Source organism: Barbus barbus (genome assembly GCF_936440315.1).
Source record: "Barbus barbus genome assembly, chromosome: 8".
Taxonomy (NCBI): domain Eukaryota; kingdom Metazoa; phylum Chordata; class Actinopteri; order Cypriniformes; family Cyprinidae; genus Barbus; species Barbus barbus.
The window spans coordinates 22,157,318-22,177,531 of record NC_136736.1 but is presented as its reverse complement, the minus strand read 5'-3'; the positions used below and the strand labels follow the sequence as shown (position 1 = coordinate 22,177,531).

The window sequence follows — 20,214 nt, the reverse complement described above, 5'->3', positions numbered from 1 at the left end:
GGTCCAGCAGGGATTGTAGGTGGGGGGGGAGTGAATGTCCAGCACTCTCTCCACCCTCAATACCACGACTGAGGTAAGACCCTTGAGGAAGGCACCAAACCCCTAACTGTTTCCCGGGCACCGCAGCATTGGCTGCCCACTGCTCCAGGTGTGTGTTCACTTCTCACTGCTGTGTGTGTGCACTTGGATGGGTTAAATGTAGAGCACAAATTCCAAGTATGGGACGCCTCATGTCCTTTCCTTTCCAATCTTTCCTTCGAAAAACATGTTTTTAGTATACATTTTAAGATCTTGCTAATTACCTATAAGGCCCTGAATGGTTTGGCAACTCAGTATTTGAGTGAGCTCTTATCGCATTATAGTCCTTCACATCCGCTATGATTTCAAAACTCATTTGATAATAGCTCGAATATCAAAATCAACTGCAGGTGGGAGATCATTTTCCTATTTAGCGCCCAAACTCTGGAACAACCTACCCAACAGCGGACACACTCTGTCAGTTTAAATCTAGATTAAAGACCTATCTCTTTAACCTGGCTTACACATAATACACTATCGCATTTTTATAATTCAAATCCGTTAAAGGATTTTTAGGCTGCATTAATTAGGTCAACCGGAACCGGGAACACTTCCCAAAAAACCTGATGTACTTGTTACATCGTTAGAAGAATGGCATCTATGCTAATATTAGTGTGTTTCTTTCTTATTCCGAGGTCACCGTAGCCTCCCATATCCAGACTGTATCCAGATCAAATGAAAGGTAAGTTATGCTGCTGTTAAACTGTTTCTCTGAGAGTTTTTGGCTCATTTTGGCTTGTTCGTGAGTGTCTTGTAGGCTCTTTGCGGCTCGTTAGTTAGTTAGTTAGAAAGCAGCTAGTGCGTGATGCTAATGACGCTAGTGTATTTACACTAATTGTCAGTCTATTAACAGTAACGTCGGACAAGAATCAGTTTTAGCTTTTCGTTTACAGTATAACTGTAACTGTAATAGAACAGTCTAGCCATCATAATAATGTGTTGTCATGACTACAGTCTGTGAAGGGGAGGGGCTTCCACTCAGTACAGTATCCTAACATGCAAGTTCTGTTAAATATTATTACTGTTCGGCTTGGTTTAAGGAGATTATTACTTATTACTTCTGAAAACTTACTGCACATAATAAGTAAAGACACCTTTATTTGTATAGTGCTTTATAGAATATACAGTAGATTGTCAAAGCACTTTTACAAAGATAACCAGGCAAAATAATATATTCAGCATATGGCCAGTATACATCATATTCTGTCCCAGTAGAACTGTCATTATTAAATAAATATTGGACAGAACACATGCTGGGTTGTTTTCAACCAACAGTTGGGTTAAATGTTTAACCCAACCTTCTGGGCAGTAAACTAACCGTTTTATTTAACCCAGCATTTTTTAGAGTGATAGCCAATGAACATGCTTTAAAACCTGAATTCACCAACTCCATTTAAATTGTATGTGTGATATATTATTATGGTATTTTCGGAAATCAACATTACATTTGAAAAAAAAATTAAATGAAGACTTAACATTAGTAACCTAATAAAACTTGATTCACATGGCGCCTGGCTGCCTCGAGTCAGCATCTATTTTCTAAAATAAATGTTTTTATAATCCATGAACAATTAATCTGTGCATATGTTTCTTTCTATGTATTTATTTATGTTTTTAAATTGACCTTGTGATGTTTAATTAAAATGTCATAACCTTCCGTTGAAAATGGCAGACGCATGCAGGACTTCATTCAATCATTTGGTCCTTTTAAACCCCACACCTTCAAGCTTGTGTTCATCTGCCTGGGCAACACCCACCAGGTGTCAGTGAAAAATCCATTGTTCCATAATAGTCAGTGCAACATAAAAAATTAAATAAAATCCTGACTGGAATGCAGAGTTGATGCAAAGGCTGTTGGTACTTATGGAAGATAATAGTGTGAAGTCTAATTAATAAAACATACATTCTCCAGTCATTTAGATGTCCTTTTAATGGGGTGAATACTGCATTACAAAGCCATTTTTCGTTATTATACCATTCATTCTCTCACTGGTCATTCTTTCAATCATGCATTCATTTTTACATGCAGCCCACTATTTCCAAGGTATACAGTTTGTCTATGGCTTACAGCATGCCTTATAGGAGAAGAGTGCATGGCAGCTTTTTGGTATTCAGACACATGGTGGGTAAATTACTTTGCATTTAATTTAGCCATTTAATATTCTGTCACACTCAAATTTGTAATTTTCCACTTCTGTCACTTATCAAACATTTTCTAGAATAATTTGATCATTGTAATATTATGTGAGCTGTGTTTTGGGAAAACTGGAAAATTATAGAGGGACGAATGACTGAAAAGGAAAAACTTAGTCAAATTCTGTTGTTTTTCCACAAAAATAATCTAATGATCCACATAAACCTCCCTTCTTGAAGTTTTAACTGTAAAGCATGTGCAAAAGTTAATATAAAGTCTTTTAAATGAATCTGAATTCACGGCAAAATCATTCATCCAAAGGCTTTGGTATATTCTTACATATAACACATAGTAACATTACTGGCAACTCAAGTAAAATATTGTTTGTATTTAGTAAACATTTATAACCCAGGTGATTACTGCAGAAAACTTTTATAACATTCTCTAATAGACACTAGGTATAGCAGAGAGAAGATAATATACTGTATGCGCATAACATTGGTGAGAACAGTAGTGAGAAAGCAAGCAAGAGATAGCAAATGAGAGCAGAGCATGTTGGAAAATACATTACACAAAATCCCTGTCTATGCTTTCCTCATGAAGCAGAATAAATTATGGACAACAATAGTACAAAGACAGTTTTGGTTTAGAATTACATTCAATAATAAATACTTAAACCCAACAAATACAAATACTGTAAAACAAGCTGTTTTGTACCCTGTTCTCAGCACAATTGTCATTGTAGGTTAATCCATTCAAAATATTTAAATGGCAGGTTTTATGTTTCAGTGTCTGTATGTGTTTGAGTGTATTGGTGCACGCTTATTACTGGTATGCCACTACCTTTGGACACTGCATCAATGTTAATGTTATATATCTCAACAGGTTTATTTGAAAAACACTTGAGTTATTCTGACAGGTTTCTTGCGGTTTGGAGGGAAAAAAAAACTACTCAATGTAACTGTTCAAAGGTCAAAGGGCAGTGAGAGTGCGAAAGAGCTGGGTGAGGCAGAAGACTGAAGTTGTTAGTGCAGTGCATTGGCGAGCTAGGAGTTTAATACTGAGATCATGACAAGTCTTTCTTTTGGTAGCACTTCCCACTAGCTCTGCTGCACGAGCAAAGTCCTGATAAGTTTTTGCAACACTTGCTAGTCCTGTAAGTGCTTGGGCATGGCGCTCCCTGCATCGCTGGCAGCTAGAGAAACATAAACACACACTTGTCAGCTGTACCAGTGAGCGGAAGCTTTCAGACAACGACTGAAGTGTTTCCTCTGGCGTCTGCCCAACCCTGACCACACGTTGGCATCCAGCTAAAAGCCCCCGAGCCTCTGCATGTAATCGCCTTTTGTTCTCTGAAAAGTGAGCCACACAGTTATCCTTGGGGTGCTCGTGGACCCCATCTTGGTTCTTCATAGCACCAGATAGAACACTTAAGAGGGTATCCACATCCATTTGCAAAGAAAGGAATCCTGTTGGTGGAAGGGGATATCGACGAGTCAACAGTGAAGTGATGGTATCTTCATGAAGGTCTGAAAGGAAGCAGTCAGGGGCATCCAATGGAGACAGAAGGGGACTGAGCTCTGTAGATGAAGAAGCAGGCAGTACTAGATGAGGGAACGAGGGCAATGGAGAAGATGGAGAGAAAGATGCAGGGGATGCAGAGAGCGACGAAGGAGGGACAGATGTCAGAATAGCATCCCCTGTTTCACCCTGGCTCGCTCTGCGGGAAAACTCATATACGGTGAGTTCATCATCGAAACTGGTGCTATCAAGAACTCCACTGAAACAGTTGGTGTATAGTGTATGGCAGGCCTCTAAAGGTGTTTGAGCACCCTCCATTACAGTGTCACACCCCGTAGCCAGTACCGAGCTGCAGCTAAGGTCTGGTTTCTCATGTAGATTTGGGCTAGGCAAGGATTGAAGTTGGATTATGGTAGGTTCAGACTTGCAGTTTGCAAAAACCCCACAACTAGAGGTGAAGTTATGGGGAGTTGTGCTTGAGGGAGAGTGGCTACATCCTTGTAACCCACTAGACGTTACCACCCCCCAGGGTCCATTTAGGTTCTGTGTAGTAACCACTACAGATGAGGGGCTGACTTGGAGAGAGTTGCCTGCTTTTGCGCACAAGGGGTATATAGCTTTTACAGAAAACTCTTTAGGTTCAGTTTTGGTTTTCTGCAGCCCACATGCTTTAGCACTAGTGTGGCTGACCTCTCTTACCTCCTCGATGACCTCAGTGACCTCTTCAGATACTATGGTAACCACTTTTACCTCTGTTACCTCAGGAGAACTTTCATTCGGCGTTACATCCTCAGTTGCCTCTTTTGCAACTTCAACTTCATTTTTTTGTAGTTGCGTTTCTGAAATTCTTCTCACAGGCTTGCCACTGCCATTAGAACTGGCATTTAACATTTCCTGGGAACGTGATAAGTAGAGGGGAAGGTTCTGTATCTTTCCCCGTAATGTTGAGGCAGAGAGTCGCCCAAGGATGCCGGATGAACAGGGTGAAAGAAGGAACATTTGGGCTGGTTCATAAGATGGTACACTAGAGGACCGTTCTCGGAGTGAAGAGTCACAGGTATCGTCAGTTTCATCACATTCTGGTCCTTTGACTTGCTGGGAAAATAACTGCCTTGATGGGCAATGCAGTGCACCATTACCAAAAGATGCAGACATGCTCTGACTTCTGGTTCTCTCTTTTGGCTCCACTGAGTGCTTTCCCATCCCAAATTGTAGATGTACAGTATCATCATCTGTGTCTATATCAGGGCTTCTGTTGTAAGATATGCTTGGGACATTAAAGTAGGGTAAACTTGATGGGGATATCTGACCTAGTCTTGGTAGTGAGCTGCTCTTTTGAGTCACTGAACTGCCTTGGAAAAAATCTTCCATTTGTTTGGTTACCTGATCATCTCTTTGATCAAATAAAACACTGCTATCACACTGTCCTCTAGACATATCAAAGAACAAGTGACCTCCAAACAGTCTTTCAACTAGACCTCCCACTGCACCTTCCTCTTGATCATCTCTGCGATGGTTATTGGTGTTCCCTTCATCCTGCAAGTCCATGGGGGAACGTACTGATACTATAGCTGGCGATACAGTAGACATTAGTTCAGTGACTGATTTGAACTCCATGGAATCTGGTTCCATCTCTATACGTTGCTGTTTCCGCTGATATGCTTTGTTTGAGTGTGTATCAGTAGGATTATGTGGTCCTGATCCATTGACTTTGGATGGGTTGATGGGTTTGGATTCCAGTTGCGCTGGTTCTCCTTCAGAATCGGTTAGGGATAAGACTGTGGGACATGGACCTTGATCTGAGCATCCACCATGAAAACATGCCATTCGGCCAGCACCTTGGTTGAATGATATAGATCCATAGTTTGGGATGCTATTTCCATAGCTGTTACCTAAATGATCCTGTTCTGGGAATGATACTAGGGATGTGTAATTTGTTTCCATGAATGAGCGACGCTTTTTGGATCTTTTGTTGAAATATGACGATTCAACTTGAGTAACCATTTTTCCTTCTTCCTTTTCATTCTTCTCTAGATCCACTGCCTCTTGTTCACTTGCACAGATGCCAATCCCCCTCAGGCTTAGTGTCTGTAATATGGTGCTTAACTCTGCAGATTTTTCTATTAAGAGAAATATCAGCAAATACATATGGTAAGTATTTTTTAGCAAAACTACACACAACTATTTTGGGTATGATTTTTTTAGTGGTGAGTACAGACAACTAATTTTCATTTGATTTACTTCTTTAACTTCTACAACATGTTATACAAATATTTAGAGAACATTTCATGGACAAACTCCCCTATGTCATACCTCTTGTCATGGCAGTTGAGGAGGGTTCTTCAGGGGATGTGAATCTTTCCTGAGCATCAAAGAACTCGTCATCTGAACTGCTGTCTCCAAACCCTGGTGGGGGTTGAAAAATTGGCATTGTTTCTGTCTGATTCACTTCCTCTCTTTCCAGATCTGGTTGTGTTTCTACAGGACCTGGAGGAGAGAGAGGTCGTGGAAGGCTCCGGGCACTGTCAGGGGTAACATTGGAGCAGATATTGTAATAATGTCTGGTGTCTCCTTGTTCAAATGTGAACACATAGTCTCCAGAAGGAGGTAGGCTGCTCCCAGGACATTTTGCAGGTGACCCCTTTTCATGTTTTTCATTCTCTGTTCCCAATTCCTCACAATCCTCCTCTTCACTGGCTGCAGGGGGACTAGGTAGACATTCAGCAATATTTGAGAGTGCAGGAAAGCAAAAGAATTGGTCAATATCAGGCTCACAGTGGGAATCAGCAGAGCACAGGTCACTTTGGGAATGAGAATCTTTGCTGTGCAGTTGCTGTGGAGACAATGATGGTGAAAAGCGATCTTCACAGCAGTAAGAGTCTTTCACTGGTAAATGGTATGGGCGTCTTGTAGAAAAGTAGGTCATGAGGTCGTCCTCCTCTAGGGCATCTATAGAGTCACTGGACATGCTGGTCATGAAATGTGACTCCGTTTGGTATGAATCAGATGCTTCAGATGATGGGTCATCGACAATGATGACACACTGAGGTTGTTGAGGCTTTTTCTCTTGCTCTTTGTCTTCCTTTTCTGTGCCCACTCTCTCGTTGTCTCTTTCTACTGTTTTTCCATTAGTACTATGTATAGATTCATGGATGGTTTCTTTGTCCTCCTCCATTTCCTTCTTCTCAACCACCTCCTCTTCTTTGCCTCCTTCCTTCTCCACCTCTTCATCTTTTTCCATGTAACTTTGCGCTTTTTCGGTTTCTTCTGGTAGCTTATCACTGGGTTTAACTGCTGTGTTGTTGCTTTTGGCAGTACTAGCAACATGAGCAAGGAGAGCATCCACGTCTGTGTCTGAGTCATCAGAGTCACTGCCACAGTGTGACACATAACCTATAATGGCAGAAGCACAGATAAAATCACACTGTGTAAATTGTCTTTGTCAACATGCAAACAGTGGTCACATTTTTCACAATTCCTTAGATATAATGTATAGGGTGGCTACACGATCGCTACTCACAATTAGTTTCTATTGTTTTTGTCACATTATTTTTTTCATAGTAATGATATAAATGTCATATTTACCTTGTAATTTTATAGGCTATAGATGCAAACGGTTTCCACTTTTAAAACGTCTGCTATTTTTAGAAAATTGTTACAACCTGAGTATGTGAGCAGTGTAGAGTGGAAGTGGAGTGCTTAGATTCTGCCTGAAGCATGAAGCTTTTTTTCTCTCAAATCAGAGCAGCAATGTTTTCTCTTGTTTAAAGAGGCTTTCTAAGAGTTTTCAAAAAAGCTCACATGAATTTTTTTCAACTTTGCCAGACCAAAGAAATCAGTTAAACAGACAAATAGGTTGCCTACCCTCCTCTGCTGATATGCGGTGGCTCTTTGTATTAGTTGACCAGGGGAACACACAGACCTGGGGGTCCACAAGCAGTTTGCAGTAACCAGCAACTAGACACGATAAATCTTTAGCTGCCACTGACTCCATCAGCAAGGTTATTGGCTGAAGACAGGAAAAGTGTGAAATAAAGACAGAGCAGCGAGAACAATGAATGGATTATACTGAGTGTGCATACAGTATATGTAGATGCAAGTACAAGCATGAACTGTATATTATATACCTTTATATCCTGCAGGTAGATCTTGACCAGACTAACTCTGTCAGACTCGGGTAATAGTTCCACTCTGGTAATGCAGCTGAATTCAGTTAGTGTGGTCATGATTCTCAGCTTGTGGTTGATCACCTGGCTCACCCCATACTGAGCTCCCACCAACAAACTCACCGTTGACTCTCTGTCCTGCAGCTAGTAAAACAGAGAGAGAGTGAGACAGAGAGTGAAAGAAGGGTATGTGATACACGAAGACTGTGATATACGGAAGACTGGAGAGCAGGGAAAAATGGAAGGATGGCGATAAACCAAATGGGTTTTCATTACAGTACATCTTCAGTTTCTTGCTTTACCTAGACATACAGTCTGTTTATACATAAAACAGAAAGTTATGACACATTTCTATGGAAAGCAAAGGGTTCAATAAAATGAAGTGTCTCACATTTAGTGATCTTTTACTTGCCTTGTTATGCCTTGCAAACAGACATATTTTTTAATGTTAAGTTTTAAATATCTTCTCACATATACAGTCACTAAAACATACAAAGTATGTTATACTATATTTATTATTTATATATTTATTATACAAATAAAATAATTTGTGGTCAGTGTGTTATATATGCATGTATGTGTGTATGTATGCGTGTGTGTATTTATTTTGTTTAGGTTAGGTCTCTCTGATTTTCTGACATTTTAAATGGCATTTTGGTGCTGATGTGTGAGTATGTTATATGGATGAAAGATGTAAAGCCATTTCATGTGTAAATGCAGGTAGGGTACATTTACCGGCAAAATTTTACTGCAGTTTAATGGATTTCATGTCTGAAAGTGGCTATTAAGACTCAGAATGCATCTCTCACCATCATAGTGGCACTAAAAGCCTTTCCTCCATAGGACTTCAGTTCAGACATCTCATTCAAGAAGTTCAGTCTAGCTCGATCCACTGAGATCACCTTTGAAAACATCCCACATATTGAAAATAATGTGAATACACATCATACTGTACTTCACTAACAAAGAATACCAAGAGAATCATTTTAAAACCTTTTGTGTGTGTGTGTACCATGGCAATGGTACAGACACACACACACACAGAAATTATTTTCTTTCAAAGTGAAAACCCATGGTACTGTTCACAAATTTAGTATCATTCAGTAACATGGAATGTATCAACATACAACTTACTGGTACATATTGGTACTTTTTATAGGTTTTTAATTTTGTTTTACTGTATAGGCATATAATGTAAATGATTCACATTCTTCCACACAATGCTCAGGGAAAAACACACATGTACACATGCACACACCTTTTGCTTGGGCTCTTGAGACAAAATCTTTTTCATGTGGTAACTGATGGCTTTCCTCAAGTCCTTTTCTCTCATGTTTCGCAGTAAGGTATGGGACACAAAGCTTTCAATACCCCACTCCTTCCTTCAGACAGAAATAGTACAGACAGTGTAGAATAGTATTACACACACACTTTAGAGTTGTGTGGTATACTGGCACTGCATTGTATGTGTTAACTCCAAAGTAATTTTGAGGATGAATCTCTTGACAACTCATCAGGATTTTATCAGAAACTGTATATGTTTTGGCTGAAGTGTCAATTTATTATCAGTACTCCAACCATAAGGCATACACTACACTAAAAAAAATCTGTGAAATTTACGGTACAAAATAGGCAGCTTGTAGTTGCCAGAACTTTACTATAAAAAATGGTAACAAGCAACATTTTAAATTTTATGGATTGAAAATAATGGCACTAAAATAATGCAATAAACATTACGTACTCTTAAAACATTTTACTATTAAAAAACTATTAAAATATTGGTAACACTTTACAATAAGGTTCATTAGTTCACATTAGTTAACTATATTAGTTAACATGAACTAAGAATGAACAATATTTCAACAGCATTTATTAATCTTAGTTAATGTTAATTTTGTTAAAATCACAAGTTGTGCTTGTTAACATTAGTTAATGCACTGTGAACTAACATGAACAAACAATGAACAACTTGTCCCATACATTTTCATCAAATATTAATATATACTTCAGTAATGCTAATAGAACTAGATGTTTCAATTCCTTTAGTAGGAAACTCTTGATAGTAGCAGTCGATGTGGAGTGGTTAAAAAGGAGGGTAAGGTATGTCATTGGGATCATCAGGTGGGCACACAACTTCATCGACGTTTCATTGATTGAAGTCCACAACGTCTCCAGAAGGCTCAACTGTTTACCCAGCATCCCAGGTACACCCCCCTCCATGCCATACCCTCTATATCCCTAATGGGCTCTGCATGGGAGGGGCGTCCATCTCCCTGAGTCGGGCCTAAGCCTGACCGCATACCATCTGTCTCTACCTTGCTGCCCAGATGGGGTCCTTAAGCTTGATCCAGAGCCAGTTACTGCTTTTTTCAGCAGCACTTGATATGGACTTGATAGCCTGTTGGAGAGAGCGACCCTTCGCCCCTATTTTTCTCAGCAAACTGATGGTAGATGTTGCAACAAACTCCCTGAATCCCACCTCTATTGGGAAGATGCTGGTCTTCCAGCCGTTCCGAGATGCTTCAGCTGCCAGGTCGGAATATTTGTTCTTTTTCTTCTCATAAGCCTCTTCAACCCCATCTTCCCATGGTACTGTTAATTCTACAACATATACCAGCTTTTTTGTTGGAGACCACAGCACCATGTCTGGCCGGAGTGTTGTAGCCACTATTTCTGGGGGAAACACAAGCTTCTTATCAAGGTCTACTTCCAATTTCCAATTCCGCGCTGACTGCAGTATGTTTGCATCCTTAGATGTTGTACGATGCTCTTGATGTTGGCCAGCTGGTAAGAAATTTATGAAATTGACTTGTCCTACCAATATTTGTGGGAGATTGTTTGTGGTGGTTCGCTTCTGTTCCAGTATTAATGCCAGCTCTCTAAGTACTTGGTTATGCCGCCAAGTATAGCGCCCTTTGGTGAGACTTGTAGTACACCCTGATAGAATGTGCCTTAGGGATGCAGGTACTTGACAGGGAACAGGCGGGATCTTCTCCATACCACTCTTTCAGATTTTTGGGGTAGGGTAGCAGGTCGTATGTGGCTCTGATGACAAAACTCAGCCGTGCTCCCTCCATCTGCCAGATGTCACGCCAGCTGAACTTCTTCTTCTCCAGGCCCTCCCAGTTGGTCCATCTCCCCTGCTTGGCCATTGAGACGGCTTTGGCATGTTGCTCTCCCTCCTCCTGTTTCCCGACTTCTTCTACCACTAGCTGTCTCTTCTGCACTGATGTTGCTTTGTGCCACGGAGGAGTTTTTGGGATGAGTCCGAACCCTGCCCTCCCATGCTGTACTTGTCCAACCACATCTCTGAAGTGAATCGCTGACTTTGCACTCAGAACAGCTTCTGATGGAGTCCACTTCCTTCCCGCTACCACCCGGGGGGCCGCTGTTCGAATGACTGCATCCTCAGTTAGGGTCATGACGAGCCTTGCTTTGGTGCATTTGAACTCTTCCATGAGCCCTGTGATTGGTAATTCCAACTAGCCATGTCCATAAAGTCCGACGGAACTTAAACAACGTGGAATTCCAAGCCACTGCTTCAGCTGTATGCTTATCAGCCGTTCCAACTTTTCAACCTTGGTGATGGGGATCTCATACACAGTTAACGGCCACAAGAGTCTTGGGAGTAAGCCAAACTGAAAGCACCACAACTTGAGTTTTCCTGGCAACAATGTCTTGTTGATGCACTCCATGTTATGATGGTATCATTGTTTAGATGTTAAAACTGCTCGGTGTCTTTGAGTTTCGCATCATACCATCTCCCCAAGCTCTTTACTGGCATTTCTGAGACAGCTGGGACAGGTGTTCCGCCGACATAAAATCTTTGGTCTGTGACTTGGCCTTTCACGATGGAGATGTTTCTGCACTTACTGGGCTTTAACTTCATCCTTGCTCATGTTATATTTTTATGAAGTTTCTCCAGCAGTAGTAATTATTAATTAATAAGTATTAATAAGTGTAAATTAATAAGTATTAATTTCTTTAAAAAAATCTTACTGACCTCAAATTTTTGAATAGTAGTGTACTTACTAAGGGGAACAACTAATGTCGCAGCAGGCTTTCTTATGTAGTTTGGATAGGTATGACATAGTGTTAGTGTGTGTGTACTCACACGATGGCTTTCAGTGGTGTTTTAAGGGATTGTCCACTGCTGGCTAGTTTTTCTTGTGCATGAAGAGCAGCCAGTCTGAGTGCTGTATTACATTTCATCTCCACTGCAAACCTTTCCTGCAATACATCACTCACACTCTATACACACACAGACACACATTTATTCAGATGTGTGTAAATGGGGACATACCATAGACTTTCATTATAAAGGTAATCATTGGAGCAGGGATTACAGATTTTTGTAGTTGACTAATAGTTCATTTAAGCCATCAATTGGCTAATCACATATTTGTATCAATTTAATTACTTAAATATAAGTAAAACGCACTCAAGCACACACATAAAGCTTGTCGCAAAACACAGCAAGAGTAATGATATTGAATGTGTCTGAAAAAAAAATAACAAGAAGATATTTTAAATATTTATTAATAAACTGTTTCTGAGTTGTGTCGGCTGCAAAGATGAAGTTGACTCGCCAGCTCCACAGTACAGTGGACACAACTTCAGAGAGAAATGAACCTTACATAATCAGAAAGTTTCTGTTTTCAATTTGAATTGGGTTTTTTTTTAAGTAGACATTTCAAGCTTTTAGATGTAGCCTATTTCTCACATCTGTGAGTTTTGGTTCGTTTTTTTTTTGCTTTCTTATTTAACAAAAGCATGTTGATATTGTGAGTGTCATTTACATTTACACTATGATAATCCATATTTGAGGTTGATGAATAAGCGATCATTTGGATTCATGCCTGATATACTGTAATTACCTCCAGGACCAGCTGTTACCAATCCTCACGCACACGAATCATGTTTTATGCGATCAACCAATTAATACAATTTTAGTCAACTATGCTTCTCATTGACAAATGTTTAGTGACTATTAGAGGTGCAGACCTAGTAATTATGACTACTGACTGAACCTAAAAACAATATTTGCTTTATTTATGAATCGATTTTCCAATTGAGGCTTTGTTACAATTAGCTCACAATTGAGGACAAACTGGCCACTAAACTAAGTATGCAAACAAAAATACATGACAAACATTTGTATTTTACAGGAACAGTTTACCCAAAAATGCCAATTTACTGAAAATGTAGCATTATATTACTTGCTCAGCCTGCAAAACCGGAGGCTGCAATTTCAGGAATGCAGTCCTAGGACCGCATTTCTAGGACCCTAGGTTTTTAGTGACAACACCACCTACCGAATAAGAGGACCAGCGAAGATGGATGACAATCAGAGTGTGAGTATCAAATATGAATCAAATTTTATTTGTTTAACATTAAAAAAAATTGTGATGCATTTCTTTGGAAAGTTAGCGTAGCTGAAGTGATCGTGATTTGCTAAATAGTCTTGAATGCATAGTCATCATATATTAGCCTCTAATGCTGTAAAATGAATTGTTAGCACATTAATTTAACGAAACTGTTGCATGATAAGCCTGTGTTGACTTATTGACAGCACAATAAACTGTAGCACTGTCAGTCCTGTGTCTTGTTTCCCCCTCCTCTCGTGTCTATATTTGGCCTTCCTGTTCCTGTCCTCGTTCCCTGTCATCAGTAGTTAATTAGTCCCTAGCCCTGTTTAATTTCTCCGCACCTGTTTCTGTTCTTCCTCTGTGATTTCCTTGTGTTCTTAAGGCCTGTGTTTCCCTGCCCCTGTGTCCAGTATTATTATCGTCATCTCGACTCGTCATCTCCATGTCTCCTGTGATCCCAGTGTTATCAATAAAGTTCTAAAGTTTGTGAAGTTCCTCGCCTCCGCGTTTCCCTGCTCCAGAGTGGGCTCTGACAGAATACCGGACCCACACAGTAAGCAGCGTCCGACATTTTTGTTTTGTTTTTTAGTAAGTTTTTGTTTATCTGTTCCAGTTTGCTCCACGGCATGGCCTCCCAAATTACCACCGTCCTGTTGACCTCCCTGACACTACCGGCCTGAGTTGGAGAGAGGGAGTCTACCGGTGTCTGGGAAGCGTCCAGTCCCGAGTCAGCTCGCCGTCGTCCGCGGCTCTCCTGAGCCCGCCGCCATTCGCGCTTCCAGAGCGCCCCCGAGAATCCGCGCTTCCAGAACGCCCCCGCGAATCTGCGCTTCCAGAGCGCCACCGAGAATCCGCGCCGTCCGTGCGCCCCCGCGAATCCACGCTTCAAGAGCGCCCCGCGAATCCGCGCTTCAAGAGCGCCCTCCTGTGCCTGCTCCTCGCAGGTGCACTCCTGCCTCTCCGCTGGTCCCGTCCAGCTCTCCTGCGTCTCCGCTGGGGCTGTCCAGCTCTCCTACGTCTCCGCTGGTCCCGTCCAGCTCTCCTACGTCTCCGCTGGAGCCGTCCAGCTCTCCTGCGTCTCCGCTGGTCCCGTCCAGCTCAGCTCCTCAAGAGCGCCCCCAAGTGTCTGCGCTTCCAGAGCGCCCCCAAGTGTCTGCGCTTCCAGAGCGCCCCCAAGTGTCTGCGCTTCCAGAGCGGCCCCAAGTGTCTGCGCTTCAAGAGCGGCCCCAAGTGTCTGCGCTTCAAGAGCGGCCCCAAGTGTCTGCGCTTCAAGAGCGGCCCCAAGTGTCTGCGCTTCAAGAGCGGCCCCAAGTGTCTGCGCTTCAAGAGCGGCCCCAAGTGTCTGCGCTTCAAGAGCGGCCCCAAGTGTCTGCGCTTCAAGAGCACCCCCCAGTGCCGGCTCCTCGCAAGTGTCCTCCAGTGCCGGCTCCTCGCAAGAGCCCTCCAGTGCCGGCTCCTCGCAAGAGCCCTTCAGTGCCGGCTCCTCGCAAGTGCCCTCCTGCGTCTCCGCTGGTCCCGTCCAGCTCCGTGCTGCAAGAGCACCCCTGAGAGTCAGCGCTGCACAAGCGCCCCCGAGAGTCCACGCTGCATGAGCGCCCCCCAGAGCCCGCGCTGCAAGAGCGCCCCACAGAGCCCGCTCCCCCAGAGCTCCCCATAGAGCCCTTTCTTCAGTGGCTCCCAGGGGGGAACTTCCCCAAGAATTTTTTTTTTTTTTGGGAGGGGGGGCTATATTATGACCCGCCATGGCCTCCCGAGTCTCCTGACCCGCCATGGCCTCCAGAGTCTCCTGACCCGCCATGGCCTCCCGAGTCTCCTGACCCGCCATGGCCTCCCGAGTCTCCTGACCCGCCATGGCCTCCCGAGTCTCCTAACCCGCCATGGCCTCCCGAGTCCCCTGTCCCGCCATGGCCTCCCAAGTCCCCTGTCCCGCCATGGCCTCCCGAGTCCACTGTCCCGCCATGGCCTCCTGAATCCCCGGATCCCCCATGGCCTCCCGAATCCCCGGATCCGCCATGGCCTCCCGAGTCTACTGACCCGCCATGGCCTCCTGAATCCCCGGATCCCCCATGGCCTCCCGAATCCCCGGATCCACCATGGCCTCCTGAATCCCCGGATCCGCCATGGCCTCCATCAGTAGTTAATTAGTCCCTAGCCCTGTTTAATTTCTCCGCACCTGTTTCTGTTCTTCCTCTGTGATTTCCTTGTGTTCTTAAGCCCTGTGTTTCCCTGCCCCTGTGTCCGGTATTATCGTCATCTCGACTCGTCGTCTCCTGTGATACCAGTGTTATCAATAAAGTTCTGAAGTTTGTGAAGTTCCTCGCCTCCGCGCTTCCCTGCTCCAGACTGGGCTCTGACAAGCACGTTCGTTGTGAAAGCTTGTTAATTACTCATTGTTTTTCCATTTTAATTAAGTTAAAATAATCGTAATGTTTTAACTGTCACGTGCTCACAGTCAGCCTGTTTAACGTTACCCCACACTACATGTTATGAGTACGTCTCTTCATTTTGACATGGTTTTATAATGTTGGTTTAGACATATGACATTTTAATAGTCAGACATAACAGAGAGGTCATCATAATAATTGACTGTTAAAATACCACGTGTTTGTGTCATTTACTGTGTACTGTACTCTATATGAAGTGCATAATAATGTAATGTATTGTGCATGTTTCTGCCCTTTCGAACCCTACTGTATATTATACCTCATGCTATATTTTAATTAACAATTTTCTTTTGATAGGCCATCATATATGGCCTGGCTGGGCTTCAGAATTGGCCTCTGCAGGATGCTGAGCAGGCCTTCCTTTCTGGTCTTGATTATCATCACAGTTAAGAGTAGAAAATGGAATAGTTTTTACACAATGTCCAATCTATCCTTTTTTAAGCGTTAACAGTATTCCTGTTAACCTAGCAGTGATTATGTTCTCCATTTACTATTTCAGTGAAGTGGAAGAATTTAATAGGGTGATAGAGAAACAATTGAGAAAAGAGGGGAGATCATCCAGGTGGTAGGTAGTGCTGCTGCATACATCACAATGTGTGCTTTAAACATTTAAAGGTCAGGAAAAGTCATGTCAATAATATGCTATTTCTATTCAGATTTCTTGCATCTCTCTCTATTACTTTTTTTCTCAGTTCAGATGGGCTTTATTGCCATTAATGTTTCAAGAACCTTTGTTCCCACAACATCAAAATATTTTTTTTTCCAAATCTTTGAACAGTATGCAATAATATTATTATGAACATTAATTGGTATGGAGATTGATATAATTATTTTTGTATCGTATGTGCGCTCTGTGGTAACTAAGATCTTTTAAATATGAAATTTAAAATTAGAGAGTAAAACATGTTCAACAAAAGGTTCCTTATTTCATTCACTTCTGTCTCTTTCTCTCTTAGGAGTCAGTGAAGACGTTGTCCATGAAGTTCTTTCTATGTGGTTCACGTCATGAACAAATTTGTTTTTGTGTGTGTTCAAGTTCAACTGTTGTAATATATTATTTTATAAAATATACACAATCTTAAATCTACCACCAGAGTCATCCTTGTGTCTTCCCTCTGTACTTGAAAATGTGGTTGATCTAGTGACTGAAAAGACTATACCATGATTCCTTGTTTATTTTACTTGAGTTATTATATTATGCTACTTAGACCCAATAATTACTCAATATTCCTAGGAACCAGGTTTAATTGCAATAAAGAAAGTAGTATTTGGGTGTAATAAAACTTAAAAAAAACTCTAAAACTCTAATGTAGTTAAAACTGGGTGGAAATACTCCCTTGATGGCACTTTTTCGGTCCTCCAAAACTAGGGTCCTGGAAATGCGTTCCTGGGACTGCGGTTCTCCGACTCAGTAGGTGGCGCTGTCACAAAAAACTAGGGTCCTAGAAATGCAGTCCTACAACTGCGGGCCTGAAAGTGCGGCCTCCGATAATGCATACAGATAATATTGCTTGCTCACCCAATGAGAGTTGTAACCCACACAACTTCAGTCCATCAATTAGCGTTTTGTGAAAAGAAAAGCTGAATGTTTGTAAGGAGCAAATCCATCATTAAGATAGTTTCCATAATCTATAATAACACTTCCTCCAGCAAAAAGTCCACCCCCTGTTGCCCTCACACATCAAAATCCACTATCATATTTTATAGATCTTTTTGGGACTGTTTTCGCTTGTAAAAGGTACTTGCCCTTCACATATTTCTCACCTGATTCAGACTAGATGACTTTTTCATTGCAGAAAGCAGTATTTTTATTTAATAAAGCATCCCCTCAGTAAAACCACCATCCCCCCATACCATCCCCTTTAGATTAATAATGAGTATTATGTAAAACCTATCATGCAAATAACATGTTAAAATTCTCTACTTACGATAATTATAACATTCACACCCTTATATACATTCACGTTACATGTTGTGTACATATTATGAAGGAAAACAAAAACAACAACAACAAAAAAAGGGCAAGAAAGAAAAAACTATGTACATATAGGAGTGATCTTTCTTTACATCAGAAATTTAAATATAGGATAAAATCAAGTCTATGAGATGTTGCATATTTGGTCTATTTTTCCCAGTGCAAAGCAAAGTGTTCCATTTTATGATTTACAAATGCTGTTATTTGCAGAAAGCAGTATTATGGACAGAAGACTGATTTTAGCCAAAAGCAATGGTTTGATGTTAAAAACATCTTAATGAAGGATTTGTTTATTAGAAACATGCTGATTTTTTAATTGATGGACTATTTGATGGAGTTGTGTGGATTATTGTGATCAGCTGTTTGAACTCCTTTACTTTGCTACTGTAAATTTATCAAAATCTGTTCTGATGAAGAAACATACTTATCAACATCTTGGATGTCCTGAGATGTCCTACATTTTTAGCAAATTTTTAGGTAACTGTTCTGTATATACAACCATGTACAAGCACACACCTGTAAGTATAGATACTCAAAGGCCACAGGATCTTCTTTGAGCATGCTCTTAAAGTCTCTAAGTAGAAAGCAGACACGGAACAGACACCTGTAGTCGTGAGTCTCCTTCTTTTCAACCACCTGTCACACGCATACAGAGAATTATTATATATATTTACTGTATATTGGCCATTTAAGAATTACAGATGAGTGTAGAAAGAAGTAGCCTTGGTCACACTTTATTTTAAGGTCTATTTCTCACTATTAACTAACTATTAACTATGACTTTTGCCACAGTAAACTCTTAATGTTCTGCTTATTAATAGTTAGTAAAGTAGTTAAGTTTAGGTAAGGGGTAAGATTAAGGGAGCAGTATAAGGCATTAATATGTGCTTTATAAGTAGTAATCAACAGTCAATATGCTAATAATATGCATGCTAGTTAATAGTGAAAATTGGACCTTAATATAAAGTGTCACCTAAAGAATATACTCTTTTCAATGTAAGGAAAGTGAATGAGGAAATTAAATGTCAAAGCAGCACAGTCATGTGTCATGAATCATGTGACAGCTTCATGTAAGAAATTCACACTCACTAAACATCTTTTGGACTGTTTTTATGACTTTAGTTTTTGACAGCCCACATACTTATTCACTTTTATTATTAAAAGTGGTGGTGAGTGGCCAGGATATTCTTTGTTTTTTTTTTGTTCCATAGAACAGAGGAAGTCCCACAGGTTTGGAACAACATGAGGATGAATAATTGATAGATTGTGTGCATTTTCATGTGGACCTTTACTGTGTTTGTGTGTGTACCTTTTGAATAATCTCTTCTTCGTGCAGTAGATATAGTTTGCTGATGCTGTACTGTTGTTCCAGCACCAGAGAGAAGTGTTCAATACGGGTGATTGAGAGTTTCTCCTTCAGAGTCATTACTATGTCCTGGTGATTACATAAGAGGATACATGAAGCATGTGAAAATATATAGAGGACATTAATGCACAACACAGGTTAAAGCTAAGAAGACCTCCCTTTTAGGGCAATGTGATGATTGTGCCATGGTACAGTCATGGTATTAAATGATAATGGCACTAAATAATTACCATGATCATGTACTTTTTGCTTATTTAATTTTGGATGACAATCATAAAATAGGCAATATAATTAACGCTGACTGACAAATAAACACATCAGGCTTTAGTGAATATATCTACAGTACCTTAACAGTGGTTTTAGATTCAAACTTGAAAGCCTTCGTTTGGCCATTTTCCAAATAGACTTTCAGAACATTGGGCAGGAACAGCAGAGAGTTACCCTGGAGGTCAGAGGTCAATATACAGTCAAACCAAAATGTATTCAGACACCTTCAACATTTCTCACATTGTCACAGTTTATTCACTATAATTTAGAAAATGGTAATAAAATATGACAAGAACTCAGAGTTAAACTGTCAGAACAAATTAATCTTGATAATGCCATCCTTCTGGCACAAATGCCACAAATGAATTATCTCACAAATTTCAATTCAATTGTCTCACAAATGAATTAGGTTGAATAGCTGTCAGCTTTTAAATTTAAGTACACAATTAGATAATAGCAATTTAGGTCAACCAATTACCAAGCAATGCTTAATTTTGTTCAGTCTGTGGTGTAAAAAGATTGCATTAGCAATTAAAGAAAAAACACTTAATTTTTGGTCCCAAATTTTGATCAGTTTTACTGGTAGTCCACTGTATGAAGAATGTTTGGGTATAATATGTCACAGTTTACTTTATTTTGCTTTCCTCACTTACATAAATTAACTATTGTGTCCTGCACGCACTAGTAAAAAAAAATATAAAAAATTATATCTGGTGTCTGAATAATTTTTGGTTTGACTGTAGGATCCAAGGCCAATAGACATATTTTTTTTAAAATATATTAATATATGTAAAATACATAATAGTAACGGTAGTGAATATGCTATATTATAAAACAACTGCCTGTTTCAACACAGTGTTAAAACATTTCTAGCAAGCCAAATTTATCAGTATT

At 40.7% G+C, this 20,214-nt stretch overlaps 1 protein-coding gene across 3 annotated transcripts in view; it reads right to left on the bottom strand.

The window, feature by feature from the left end:
* Positions 1-1,995: 1,995 nt before the first annotated feature.
* LOC306873403 (FERM and PDZ domain-containing protein 1-like) overlaps positions 1,996-20,214 on the bottom strand; it is a 37,242-nt gene continuing 19,023 nt past the window's right edge. For all 3 annotated transcript variants that reach the window (XM_079422666.1, XM_079422668.1, XM_079422667.1), the window contains 10 exons: positions 19,400-19,495; positions 18,997-19,122; positions 18,204-18,323; positions 12,014-12,150; positions 9,158-9,281; positions 8,709-8,801; positions 7,861-8,043; positions 7,598-7,742; positions 6,047-7,126; positions 1,996-5,853 (listed from right to left, as the gene is read on the bottom strand). In XM_079422666.1, the coding sequence (XP_079278792.1) occupies positions 3,185-5,853; positions 6,047-7,126; positions 7,598-7,742; positions 7,861-8,043; positions 8,709-8,801; positions 9,158-9,281; positions 12,014-12,150; positions 18,204-18,323; positions 18,997-19,122; positions 19,400-19,495 (4,773 nt within the window). In that variant the 3' untranslated portion in view covers positions 1,996-3,184. The remainder of the gene's footprint in view (positions 5,854-6,046; positions 7,127-7,597; positions 7,743-7,860; positions 8,044-8,708; positions 8,802-9,157; positions 9,282-12,013; positions 12,151-18,203; positions 18,324-18,996; positions 19,123-19,399; positions 19,496-20,214) is intronic.